At 41.7% G+C, this 11,489-nt stretch overlaps 1 protein-coding gene across 1 annotated transcript; it reads left to right on the top strand.

Moving 5' to 3' along the window:
* Window positions 1-70: 70 nt before the first annotated feature.
* Window positions 71-10,964, top strand: LOC108887929 (WASP homolog associated with actin, golgi membranes and microtubules). The gene is made up of 11 exons (XM_018683631.2): window positions 71-727; window positions 1,978-2,151; window positions 2,411-2,561; window positions 3,158-3,327; window positions 4,580-4,787; window positions 6,072-6,256; window positions 6,884-6,970; window positions 7,097-7,192; window positions 8,003-8,414; window positions 9,027-9,169; window positions 9,537-10,964. Exons 1-11 carry the CDS (start codon window positions 155-157, stop codon window positions 9,690-9,692), a joined length of 2,355 nt encoding a protein of 784 aa, XP_018539147.1. The 5' UTR covers window positions 71-154; the 3' UTR covers window positions 9,693-10,964.
* The last annotated feature ends 525 nt before the right edge of the window (window positions 10,965-11,489 follow it).

Raw genomic sequence — 11,489 nt, 5'->3', positions numbered from 1 at the left:
GTTATTTAACTTTAGTTTTATGGTTAGCGTTTAGTAACCCTAATTTACTCATATTTTTGGGGAGCCTGAAGGCAGCTGACGTCACGCAAATGGCGGACGTTGTAAACAGAGCCAACAGCTTCTCGGAGGCCAAAGTGAAACATCTCTTATTAAGATGAATAACGTAGAGTGTGAGCGTTTAGATAGTCTGGAGGGCTGGGTGGCAGTTAAAAGCAACATATTCGAAGAAACTGAAACGTTTAAGTTGGGTTTTATCGTACAGTGGAATGTCATCGAGTGTAAGTTCGCTGTCACCTGCCATAACCGGACGTTACAACGGCAGAAACGCAAAGCCGAAGTTGCCGTCGGCGACTCTCAGATGAGCTGGGCCGGACTCTTCTCCGTTAACGATCTGAAACACATCCACCAACAGTTTGCATGTGTGGCGGACGTCCTGGGAGCCTGCTTTCCGGATCTGTCCGAGTTTGAGGAGGGCAACATTTGGGACTTGCTCTTCCTGAGTCGGAGGTCAGGTCCCGACGACGATGAGAGAGATTTTGACACACCGTGTAGGAAACTGGAAAAATATTTCAGCACGGCCATCGACATATGCGGACGGAAAATTGTTCTCGACACGTTGTTCAGCCAGGATGAGCGGGATGTCGACGAGTACTTTGAAAATCTGCAGGAGTTCAGAAGGAAGACCATGCAGGAGGAGATGTCCAGGGCCAAGGGCCACCTGCGACAGGTGAGGGGGAGTGGGCGGGATTAAATGAGACACAGGTGCTCTCTCATTAAGGGGCAATGGATATACGTATAAACACACAGCTAGAATGCTCCTTCCACTGACAGTCTCAACAAACACTGAACATTCAAACCTACATGAGGGTTTAGTGCAGGGCTTTTTGTATAAGACCGCACTGGTATACCTGTGTATTTACAACTCATTCTGTGCTATATGTTTATTAGGTTACTGATAAAGAAACAGAGGACAAGTTAATGTTGGACGTTTTGTTTTGCTCAAAGAAACTGTATAGGCATATGATTTTGAACAGTGCTTTATAAATCTTATTTTAGTTTGGTTTGTACCTGCATTTTGTACCTTTTGCCTGCTTGCACAATAGCCAAATCTAACAGAAGACGTTGTAAATATTTTCAGGAGGAATGTTTCACTTAAGTAAAAGAAAAGGGATCGCAGATTTATTTAAGGTTGGGAAACTTCTGTAAGCTTTTGAGTCTTACCATGCAGGACTAGCACCACACAGTGGTGTTACATGTCTGAAAGCAGGCCTACCATGACACAGCAAACCTTTGTTGTATCAGTGCTCTTGATTTTGCAACACCAACATTTGCAACATGTTTGTTTCTCAACCATAATTTCTTGTGTTGTATTTAATTTGTATCATATTTTACGGTTTAACCCTGTGTTGCTCCTCTCAAATACATAAAGAGGGCAAGGAATCATACTGTACAGACTTGTGTGTCTTCAAATTAAGTTTATAAAATCACACAATGTAGAAAAAGTCTCCAATTTCATAACCAGTCTCTCCATGTCCATAAACTCACCCCCTCCTTCCTTTTACCTAACATTGTGTATTGATCTACCTGACCGAGGTGCACACAAGGTCTGTGGTGTAAAGGTGTCACAACTTGACACCCTCGATATGAAATAGTTTGTTAATACCAGATTTGAGGAGACAAATGTGTTTGACTTCAGTGGAGAGTCAGAGAAATTATTTTAGGATCCACTTTCCTCCGGCCTCACCCATCAGCCCTCAGCTCTCCTGGTTATGAAAGCTGTAGTCTGAAAGAACCAATATTGATTGTTTTCTTAATGTGCTCAGATTTGATTGTTGTGAAAAACAGTTCCATGCAGAATTTTCTCTTTTTGTTCAATTCGTCTGAGATATGAAAAGTCAAAGAAAAGAAAAAGAGGTTACAGGCTGTGAGCTCAGAATAAATTGAGGTAATGGTGTTTGTGTCTTCCATATTTTACAGATGCTGCAGAGTCATGGCGGCGCAGACAGAATGGTTGTGCTGCTTAGTATTTACGAGGAGGAGGATGAGGCCTACCAGGACCTGGTCACTGTGGCCACCACCTTCTTCCAGTATCTGCTGCAGCCTTTCAGGGACATGAGAGAACTGGCCTGCCTCTATAAGCTGGAGATCCTGGTAAATACTTACAGCCATATATTCAGCAAATGTGGGCTTTTTTAGGATATGGTAAATTATTATATATAGGTAGAGTGGCTGCTAAAGATGCATATTTTTATGTCTCATTCAAGCAAAATATGCAGCCCAATTTCATCGAATAACGAAACTAACTTCGACCAAAAACTAAACTTATATGTATGTAGGTTAAATGTCTCTAAGAAGTTTGCATTTTTTTTTGCACAGAGTTTAAAGTTGTCCACTGTTTTGCTCCTCACAGAAGTCTTTGGAGTTTGAGGACTTGGGTCCTAAGAGAATTGCAGCTTTGGAGAAGGAGGCGGAGGAGTGGAGAACGAAAGCAGAAGATGCAGTTGCCTCAATTCAGGACATCACTGTCACCTACTTTGCACAAACTTCAAAGGCTCTGGCTGGTATACGTTGCTGTGTTTATTTCTCTTATTTGTGCTTGGATGAATTAATGAATGACTTGTGTCATTCTTCAACACACAGGGGGGATAAGAAGTGCTGTAGAGTCACTAGTTGCATTCCAGCTGCAGACAAATAACATATGAATGATATATGTGATAGTAAAATAGGGAAAAAAAATGACATGATATTGTGCCATGATACATGATGTTGTGTGACATTATTTCCTGCCCTTCCCTCATTTAATAATTTAATTTTAATATCTGAGGGAAAACAACATGAAGAAGCAAACATTTTATATGGAACCAAATGCATCTGTTGTCCATTAGAGTTGAAGATACAGTCTACAAACTGTCTATAAATATAAACTAGTAGTTAAATTTATAGACAGGTTTAGGGAAAACAGCAAAAATATATTAAGACACTCTCACTTGAATGCCTTGAACAGAAACTGATTACATCTGACTTTCCCTTGATGGTTTTCTTTTAAAACCTAATATAGCTTTTTTTTGTTTGTTTGTTTTTGTTTGTTTTTTTTAATTTCACGGTATGCTGTATGTGTTTTTGTGTGATGCTGACCCTTGTGTACATACTTATCCAGGCATGTTAAAACAAATGGAGGAGGATAAGTGTCGTTTCGGAGCTGCTGCCTGGGCGTCTGCAGCTCCCAGACTGGAAAAACTACGCTTCCTATTGGCCAAAGAAACCCTGCAGCATATGAGAGCTACAGAGATGTGCCTCAACCGCAAGAAAGACAGCATCAGAGAGAAGGTGTGTGTCCTTTTTTTTTTATCAACATAAACCACAGCTTTACTAGTGGTTCTGCCACTAGTCATCATTTTCCATAAGGTTGTATTTGGCTCAGTTGTAAGGCTTTCCTGGGCTTTTAGTTGTCATTCAGATCTTTATTTCCAGTGCCAAGGCCAACAGTGCTTTTGTAGTGGTTGTAAGTCTGAAGAGATGTGGCACAGTGCCTACTTGCCCTCGTGTGTCTTTCACTTGGTATTCCAGTCTGATGTGAATCTCTGGCTGCTATAGTCCTTTGATCTATTTATAAAGCCTCTCTAAAAACACAGAGAATCCCCTCGATACACCCCCAAAACCTGCATGCATGAATAAGTAAGTGTGTCTGTGTGTATATATGTACTCAAAACACGGCATCTATATGCATATCTGTGACTACAGGAGGGGGGTATATTTCTAAATGTTAAGATCACAGTATTCTGTAGCGAATCACTTGCTGCTGTAGGGTGTCGTGCTGTGCATTTGAGCTTTTCAGAGGAGAACAGAAAACACCTTCAGCATCGTCACCTTCACGCAGCTGCATTATTCATCCGATTAAGCTTTTTAAAAATCAGGTTTCAGGATGCTGGCAGTATCTACCACTGTGAAATCAACATGAGCCTTTACAGAGGCAACAGTGTGTGAGCGTTTATGATGAGATCAGTAAACTACACCTACTCAAACTCTTGTGGCATAATAACTCAGTAGCTCTGCGGCATGCCTGCAGATGTCACAGCGTGACACCTTTACATTTACTGTGTGTCTGTGTTTATGTATGTTTGAAATGAGCTATATATAATCTCAGATTAATTCAATATCTGCAGCTCTTGTGTCTTATTCAAACACTGTGTGTGTGTGTGGTCTCAGAGCATTTAAGGACATATGCATACTTTGAATGAGTCAGCTCATTAACTACATAACTCAAGCATATTTAACATTACTGCCCTACCCTCAGGTAGCTGTTGGTTTCAGATCATTTTTTTTGTGGGCATAATGTAGTTGAAACTCCCACCTCTAGAATTTGAGTTGGCTTCATAAGAAATTGCATCAGATTCATACCCAGCAGGCAAACGATAAGAAACATATGAGGGGTGATTGATAAGTTACAGCTCTCTTAATGGGACATAAAAACATGGTATGATTTAGAAGATGGTTAGCAGTAAATAAAAGTTACGTACAAAGCCACCAGTATGATCCTTTCATGGGGCTGACTTGACATTTTTCTGTTGTTGTGGTGCAGCTGGGCAGCCTGTCTGACAGAGTCCAGAGCCAGAGAGCTGACTCTAGGTCTGCGTCTGACGATGGCCAGCAGCAGGAGACAGTGGACCAGCTGGAGCTGCAGTTCTATGAAACCCAACTAGAACTGTATGACACCAAGTTTGAGATCCTGAAGAATGAGGAGCAGCTGCTGATGGCTCAGATAGACACAGTGCGACGGCAGATTAAAGGTATATTTACTGTACAGTAGATGTGAAGGCTACATCTGGTTTATGGATAGAGGACAAGTTTGGGACATAACACCCTCTGACCGAAACTGCATCACTGTTAAAGACAGTGATGTTCTTGTACAGTCCACTTAAAATACTCAAGCAACATTAATTTAGAGATGTGTAAAGCATTCTGTACAATAACTCTAATAACACTCATTAATCATAATACAGGAGGCTTGAAAGAGCAGAGCAGAGAGAAAGAGAAGAGGTTGCCTCACTCTGTGAAACTGTAATTGGAATCAAAAGGTCCTCACACAAATTGGCATATTTGCCTGAACAGTGTATTTAAGTTAATACAGTAACACTGTGAATGACTGCAAAAAAACAAAAGAAACATTTGAACAAGGTAATGCTTGTCTGTAGAAAAGCCCTGCAATGAATCATAGCTTACCTAAAGGTTCAGGTCACCAAAGCCACAACTTGAGCTCCATTTTTTAGCTTTCACATTTTGAAAAACTGACACAATTAAAACTACACAAAATTAGCTATTAGCAGTGTATGTTCAAAGTGCACCTATGGATGTTCAGACAGTTATCAGTGAGTTAAGGTGATTCTCAGGCAAGTTCTGGAGTTATAAGAATCACTACATTACACTTACAATAGAGTTAAATCAGCACCCTTCTGACACAAGGCTAGTTATAATTAAATATTACACAGTGTTTCATATATTTATTCCAGGAGTCATATATTGGATTATGTACATGGGTTTTTGTTTTCCTGGTCACTCAGAGTATTGTTGATGGGTTTTACTTCAGGGAAATATTTTGCTCATGTAAATATTTCCCTAATTGCTCCTCCTGGGACATGGGATGTTTGCTTCCAAGTTGTGTGTATGCACATGCTGTGTATCTACCTGTCTGTGTTGTCTTTGACTGTGTGAATCCTTACACTGACTGGTTTCAGGTTTATTTTCCTGACTAAAATACAGGAAGGTGTCCTCTACCAGCAAAGGAAACAGGAGGCTGTGAATAAGGAGGCTGCTCTGAGTTTGTGGCATATTTCAACGCCTATACTGTAAATAAAATGCTCATCAATGGGCAAGAACTTTTTGATGGAACACAAAAAATAAGTTATTTTATTAGAAATCTATTTGCAGTTGATAGTAAGATGCTTTCACACGCACAGATCACATGGTTTCTTCTATGCATGTAAACATAGTTGATATACAAGACACTAAATGTGTCTTCAGAGCCTGAACAGGTGAAGTGGTGTCAGAGTGACTGGACTGCATTTGTGTTTCAGAACTGAAGGAGGAAGTGGTTTACTACGATGTGTGCGAGGATCCAGAGGAGCTGCAGAGTATGGTCCACACAGGTGTCCAACAAGCAAACTCTCCAGCTGTCACTCAGCTCAAAAGACGCCTACAAACCTTGGAGACCAAGAGAGGCAACATCTGTGCCCGGCGGGCTTATCTCCGCAACAAAAAGGTGTGGGCGAGTACCACTGACATTCATTTATGTTCAGAAGACATTCTCTCCCCCATTAAAAATTATTTTACTGGCATTTTGGTCCTTTCCAAGGGAAAATGTATTGATCTGTGGGTAGTAGACTGGAAATAGTTGGAAATGTTAATGAAAGAAGATGGTGCCATTTTCCCCACCCTTGTTCCCTGTCGCTTCCCCAATCGCTGAGTTTTTAAAATAGTTTTTACTATCTTGTTTTATTTTTAGCAGGGTAATTTAAGTACAGTTGGTGCAGTTGGCATTTTCTCATCCCCCTGGCTGCATGCTGCTTTGTGTGATTTAAAAAAAAGCATTTTATTGCTCAGAACAAAGTGGGAAGAATCCCCTGCTTAGAGGCTCCCACAGATCACCTCCAGTAAACCACAGGAAGAGGAGTCACATGCATGAATATTTAACAATGTAGTAAAAAGAGGAACACTGAAATTAAAACATGCTTTACTAATTAACTGAAGCATTATTTGTCCCTCATTAGCAGTTTCACTTACTTTGAAGGATGCATATGTCCAAACACCTATTGTTCATACATGTTCATACATAATTGTGTTTTTTTTCTGTATTTTTGAGTGTATTTATTTTTGCATGTGTCTTTAGGATCAATGCATGGATGCCCAAGAGCAGAAAAGGCTGGCTGCCGAGCAGAGCTCCTTAGTCTTCAACCAGCATCATCAGGTCCACCTGGTACGTCACCACAGCAACGAGACAGCCCACAGAGATGCTCCCACACCCCTGGCAGAAGCCACAAATGAAAGTGGATTCAATTCTGTCTCTCCAATACCTCTCACTGTCTCCCTCTGTTGTCTGCAGAAACGAGAGAAGAGGAAAGAGGAGGAGCAGAGAAGGAAACAGTGGGTGGACCAGGAGCGAGAGAAGACTCTGAGTAGATTACGATCCTTCAGAGAGGTCAGGCTCTCCTCATGGTCTCCAGTCTGCCTCCCGCTGCAGCTTCTGCTCTGCTGATAAAACCCCAGAGGCTCCTTCTTAATTCAGTAGTTCACCTCAAAATGAAAATTCAGTTATCGTCTCACTCAACACCCACATCACAGGACATTCTGATCACCAGTTGCTGTGGTTGTGGACATGCTATTCGAGTAGAGACTCACTGAAACTAGATGTAATTTGGTTGAAGCTAATACAATCAGCTGATACTAAATACTCAACACACCTCAAAATGTTGTTAACCACATCTAGTAATGATGAACAATAAATGTATTGCTGTTAACTCCACATTTTGATCTGCTCTGCTCTAATCTGCTTTTCTGCCAGCTAGTGTTTTGTAGTAAACAGTGGAGTCAGCTGAAATTGCTATGTCATGTTGACTGTGTCAGTGTGTGTCTGTCTGACTGTGTCAAGTCTTTCTAAAAAAGCAATGGATGTTGATGTCAATTTATGAGCAATTTGTCACTTATATACTGAGTGGATTTTGTGGTGAGACTGTTTCATCAACAAATCGATTCAACAAGATCATCCAACTCAAGCGGATTTGGAGGATTTATTTTCTCCTCCTGTCAGTATCATAGTTTCAGATGTGTGTTTTTTGTGCACATTCCCTCTGTCACTTCAGTTTAACCTCAAGTCACTGTGAGGCCCATTTTAAACAAAACAACATTAGACTGTTGCAGGCATTATCTTGTGTCTTTGCCGTCTCAGAATATTAGATTATGTCCTTATTTATAAACTATTTTTTCTCTGTCTTCCACCATCTTTTTCCAGAAGCGACAGGGCCAGTACATCCTGAAAACTCCTCAGTCCAGGATGTCTCCTACAGAAGTCCCGTGTCCCTCCCAGCCACTGTCCATCATTAGCCTCGGCCCTTCTCCCTCCTCTGAAGGACCCCCACCCTCCGTCCGTCCTGCACCCAGACGCAGTAAAGCGCCCAAGAAACAGCAGCCTAAAGACATCCCCGTCCAAATCTACTCTGCACCGCCACCTCCAACAACAAATATGCCCACTGCACCTCCTCCTCCTCCCCCTCCGCCCCCTCCACCACCACCACCTCCCCCACTACTGCCCCCTGCTTTACCTCCTCCACCTCCCCAAGCTTTCTCTGAGGACACACCTATGGCTCTCAGTGAAAAAGAGGACCCCCCATTCCCAGCCAAGAACATGCTTAAACAAAATATAGGTGAGTTAAATACACACAGTACAGTTGTTCTGTTTATGTCTGTAATAAATGGACAACAAAGGGAAAAAATATTTTGGTGTCCATTTATTGGAAAAATATAATACAGACGGAGTAGGATGTCCAGGATTTGTCCAGCTAAAGGGGTGGTCATGTTTGTTTGTTCCATAGAGAAGAGTGCTCAGAGAGAGAGAGGGAGAGAGAGAGAGTGTGTATGTGTGTGTGTGTGTGTGTGTGTGTGTGTGTGTGTGTGTGTGTGTGTGTGTCTGTACATGGTGTTCTGTCCTAAATTCCCAACTTCCCCCATGAGGCCGGAGGAGGCATTTTACCTCAGTTGTGGTCCTGCTGATGCACACTCCCAGCTCCAGAGAGACAGTAACATCCAACACAACTTCATTTTTCCGAGCTTTTGTGAAATGGAGGTCATTCAAGAGGAAGCTTGTTTTTAAAAATGAATAGAGTTTGTGCCCCATTGAGAACTTGGTGAAAGCTCTGCTCAGTTTGCTTTGTGGTGAAAAGTGACAACTGCAGAGTTACCAACAGTGCATTCTTAATTCAAAGTGCAACTTCTTCCATCAATGTTGAAGTGTCTCTTCTCCTTCACTGTTACTGTAGGAACAATGGATGAAGTGTTGGCCTCACTGCAGCGGGGACAGATTCAGCTGCGAAAGGTCCCCACTCCCAGGACAGTGCCCCCTGCTGCGGACCCAAGGAGCAGTCTGATGTCTGCCATCCGACAGGGAGTCACTCTGAGGAAGGTCAGATGTTTTTCAAGAACAGAGAACATGCCAAAGCCCAGAGCAGCACTGATAAATCAGCCAGACCAATATCCCACAAAAAGAGCAAATCTAACAATTAGTCAATACTAGTAGTTGTCTTAATTGTTGTTTTAATTATTGCAACATACAGCTGGGGAATACTGAATAAAATGTGATTTAAATGTCAGTGCATTGTACATGTACATGAACTGTAGGACTTAAGGTTTGTTTTTTGTGATTCTACAACCCATATGAAAAAAGTTTTGAATTGTATGCTGTGTGGTATTAAAAAATCTCACTGCAGACACCCACTAATGTGGAACGGTGAACGAAAGCTGGTATTACATTGATTCTTGTCGTGCTGTAGGTGGTTCCTGCACGTGCAGAGGTCCCAAGCAGCGCAGACAATGAGCTGGAGCGCAGCATCAAAGCCGCCATGTTGAGGATGAAGAAGGTGGCAGCCGACTCTGATGAGGAGGACAGAGGAGACGACGAGACACAGAGCGTAGACTGGGACAGCTGAGAACACACAAACACACACACCTACACGTACAGATGAACCTGTTCTCTTACAGTGTCCTTGCTCTGTTTTATCCAGCTTATGTTGCTGCCAAAATTTTCACCAAAAGGCTTCTTCTTTGACAAGGACAGGATTACGCCTCTTCTGACTTAAACATTGCAGTTTGTTGAAGCTGTCACACAGTAATCATATTTGTCTTTTTTTAAATTGCCCTGAAATTTTGAAATACATCCAAAACTGCTTAAATCCATCAAGCCAGCAAATGGCAGAATCAGGATTTAGCCTCCTATAAAGCAGTTGGTTTGCAGAAATCCCAAACTGAGCGAATCGTGTTGTGCTTCAACACTCATTAAGGAGAAAAGCCAAGCAATAGTACTGCAGTACAGTGTGTAAATGATTGAATTTCTCCCAAGTCTGTGTGTGAAGGCCTTTTGTGCGACTGTCACACAGCAGGGGAAGCCTGTGCTGCAGGCAGAGACAACTACACTACACAAATACTCAATTGTCTCATATTGCTGTGTCTAAACTCAGCTACTTCCATTATTTTGAATGTGATTAAATCTGAACAATTGCTTTTTTTTGGTAACTTTTCCCCAGTAAGGGCTACAGCTAACTGACTTTTGTAGTTTTTGCATTTTATTACTAAACACAGTAAGAGAGTATGTTCTAAAGTGCAGCAGTGTTAATTATTTACGGCCTATGTCTAAAGTCTATGTTATTGTATGTATTAGAAGCTGTTTGATGCACTGTCCTGTCCCTGTTTTTCTTTTTGTGTAAGAAATGGGCGAATGTGTTAGGCTTAATTTCAGTGCAATTTAAACATGATCGGTTATTTCTTCCTCTCTGATGCCATAACAAATGAAGTGATAAAGAAGGAATGCTAGATTTATGTTTTTTTAAACCAATGTATCCTTCTAATGATGGAATTATTCATTTTAAAAAAGCGTGCTGAGAGGTTATTGTTGTTACTGTGTAGGGCAAACGTTATACTTATGACCTTTGAACCTGTGACACAGAGCACTTGACTTACCTGAAAAAGACAAGGTTATAATGTATTATGCACAAAAGATACAATACTGTATGTATGGCGAACAGCATTAAATGGGTTACAGAAGGAATTACTAATTACTGCACTTTGTTTTGAAACATCTGATTCTGCAGAGATATGAAATTTCCAGTGTGTTACAGACGAGCTGCGGGCTGATGATGGCTGGAACACACTTGTACTGCTGTGTTTTAATAATAAAGGGAGAAACAAACAATCGTAAACATGAATTGTTGCAATTTGTAGGTCTGAGATCTTTTCTTTTGCTCCTGCTCTTCCCAGATTTCCAAAGGTTAGCTGTACCTAGGCCCTGATGAAACTGTTGCTCTTTAAGATAAGACAATCCTTTTTTTAGTCCCACAATGGGGAAAGAGGTGTCTTATCAACCTGTGAACCCCCAGTGAGTGTACTTTGGCGATTTGTAGCCCACATGATGATGAGTCATATTGTAATATCCATCCCGGCAGCCGTCGCTCTCGCATATCTCTCCTGCAGTGACAGCTCAGACATCCCCAGCCAGCTGTGATTGGGTTTATTCAGCTCTGTGTACTTTAGAGAGCAGTCACTGGCAGAGGTAGTTGTGGCTGCTCTTGAACATCATCTTGTTTGCAGCGTGGCCGTCGCTCCGCATTTGTCTGGGTTCTAATTTATTGGTAACATCCAGGTGATTCAGGTGGAAGGCGGGTCACGCTCCTCTGGGGGAGACACACATGGCGGGGTCTTTAGGCAAACCTGGCGATCAAGCGTCAACATGA

The sequence above is a fragment of the Lates calcarifer genome, linkage group LG2, assembly GCF_001640805.2.
Source record: "Lates calcarifer isolate ASB-BC8 linkage group LG2, TLL_Latcal_v3, whole genome shotgun sequence".
Lineage (NCBI taxonomy): Eukaryota > Metazoa > Chordata > Actinopteri > Centropomidae > Lates > Lates calcarifer.
The sequence above is the reverse complement of the archived record's forward strand: the minus strand, read 5'-3'. Positions and strand labels throughout refer to the sequence as shown.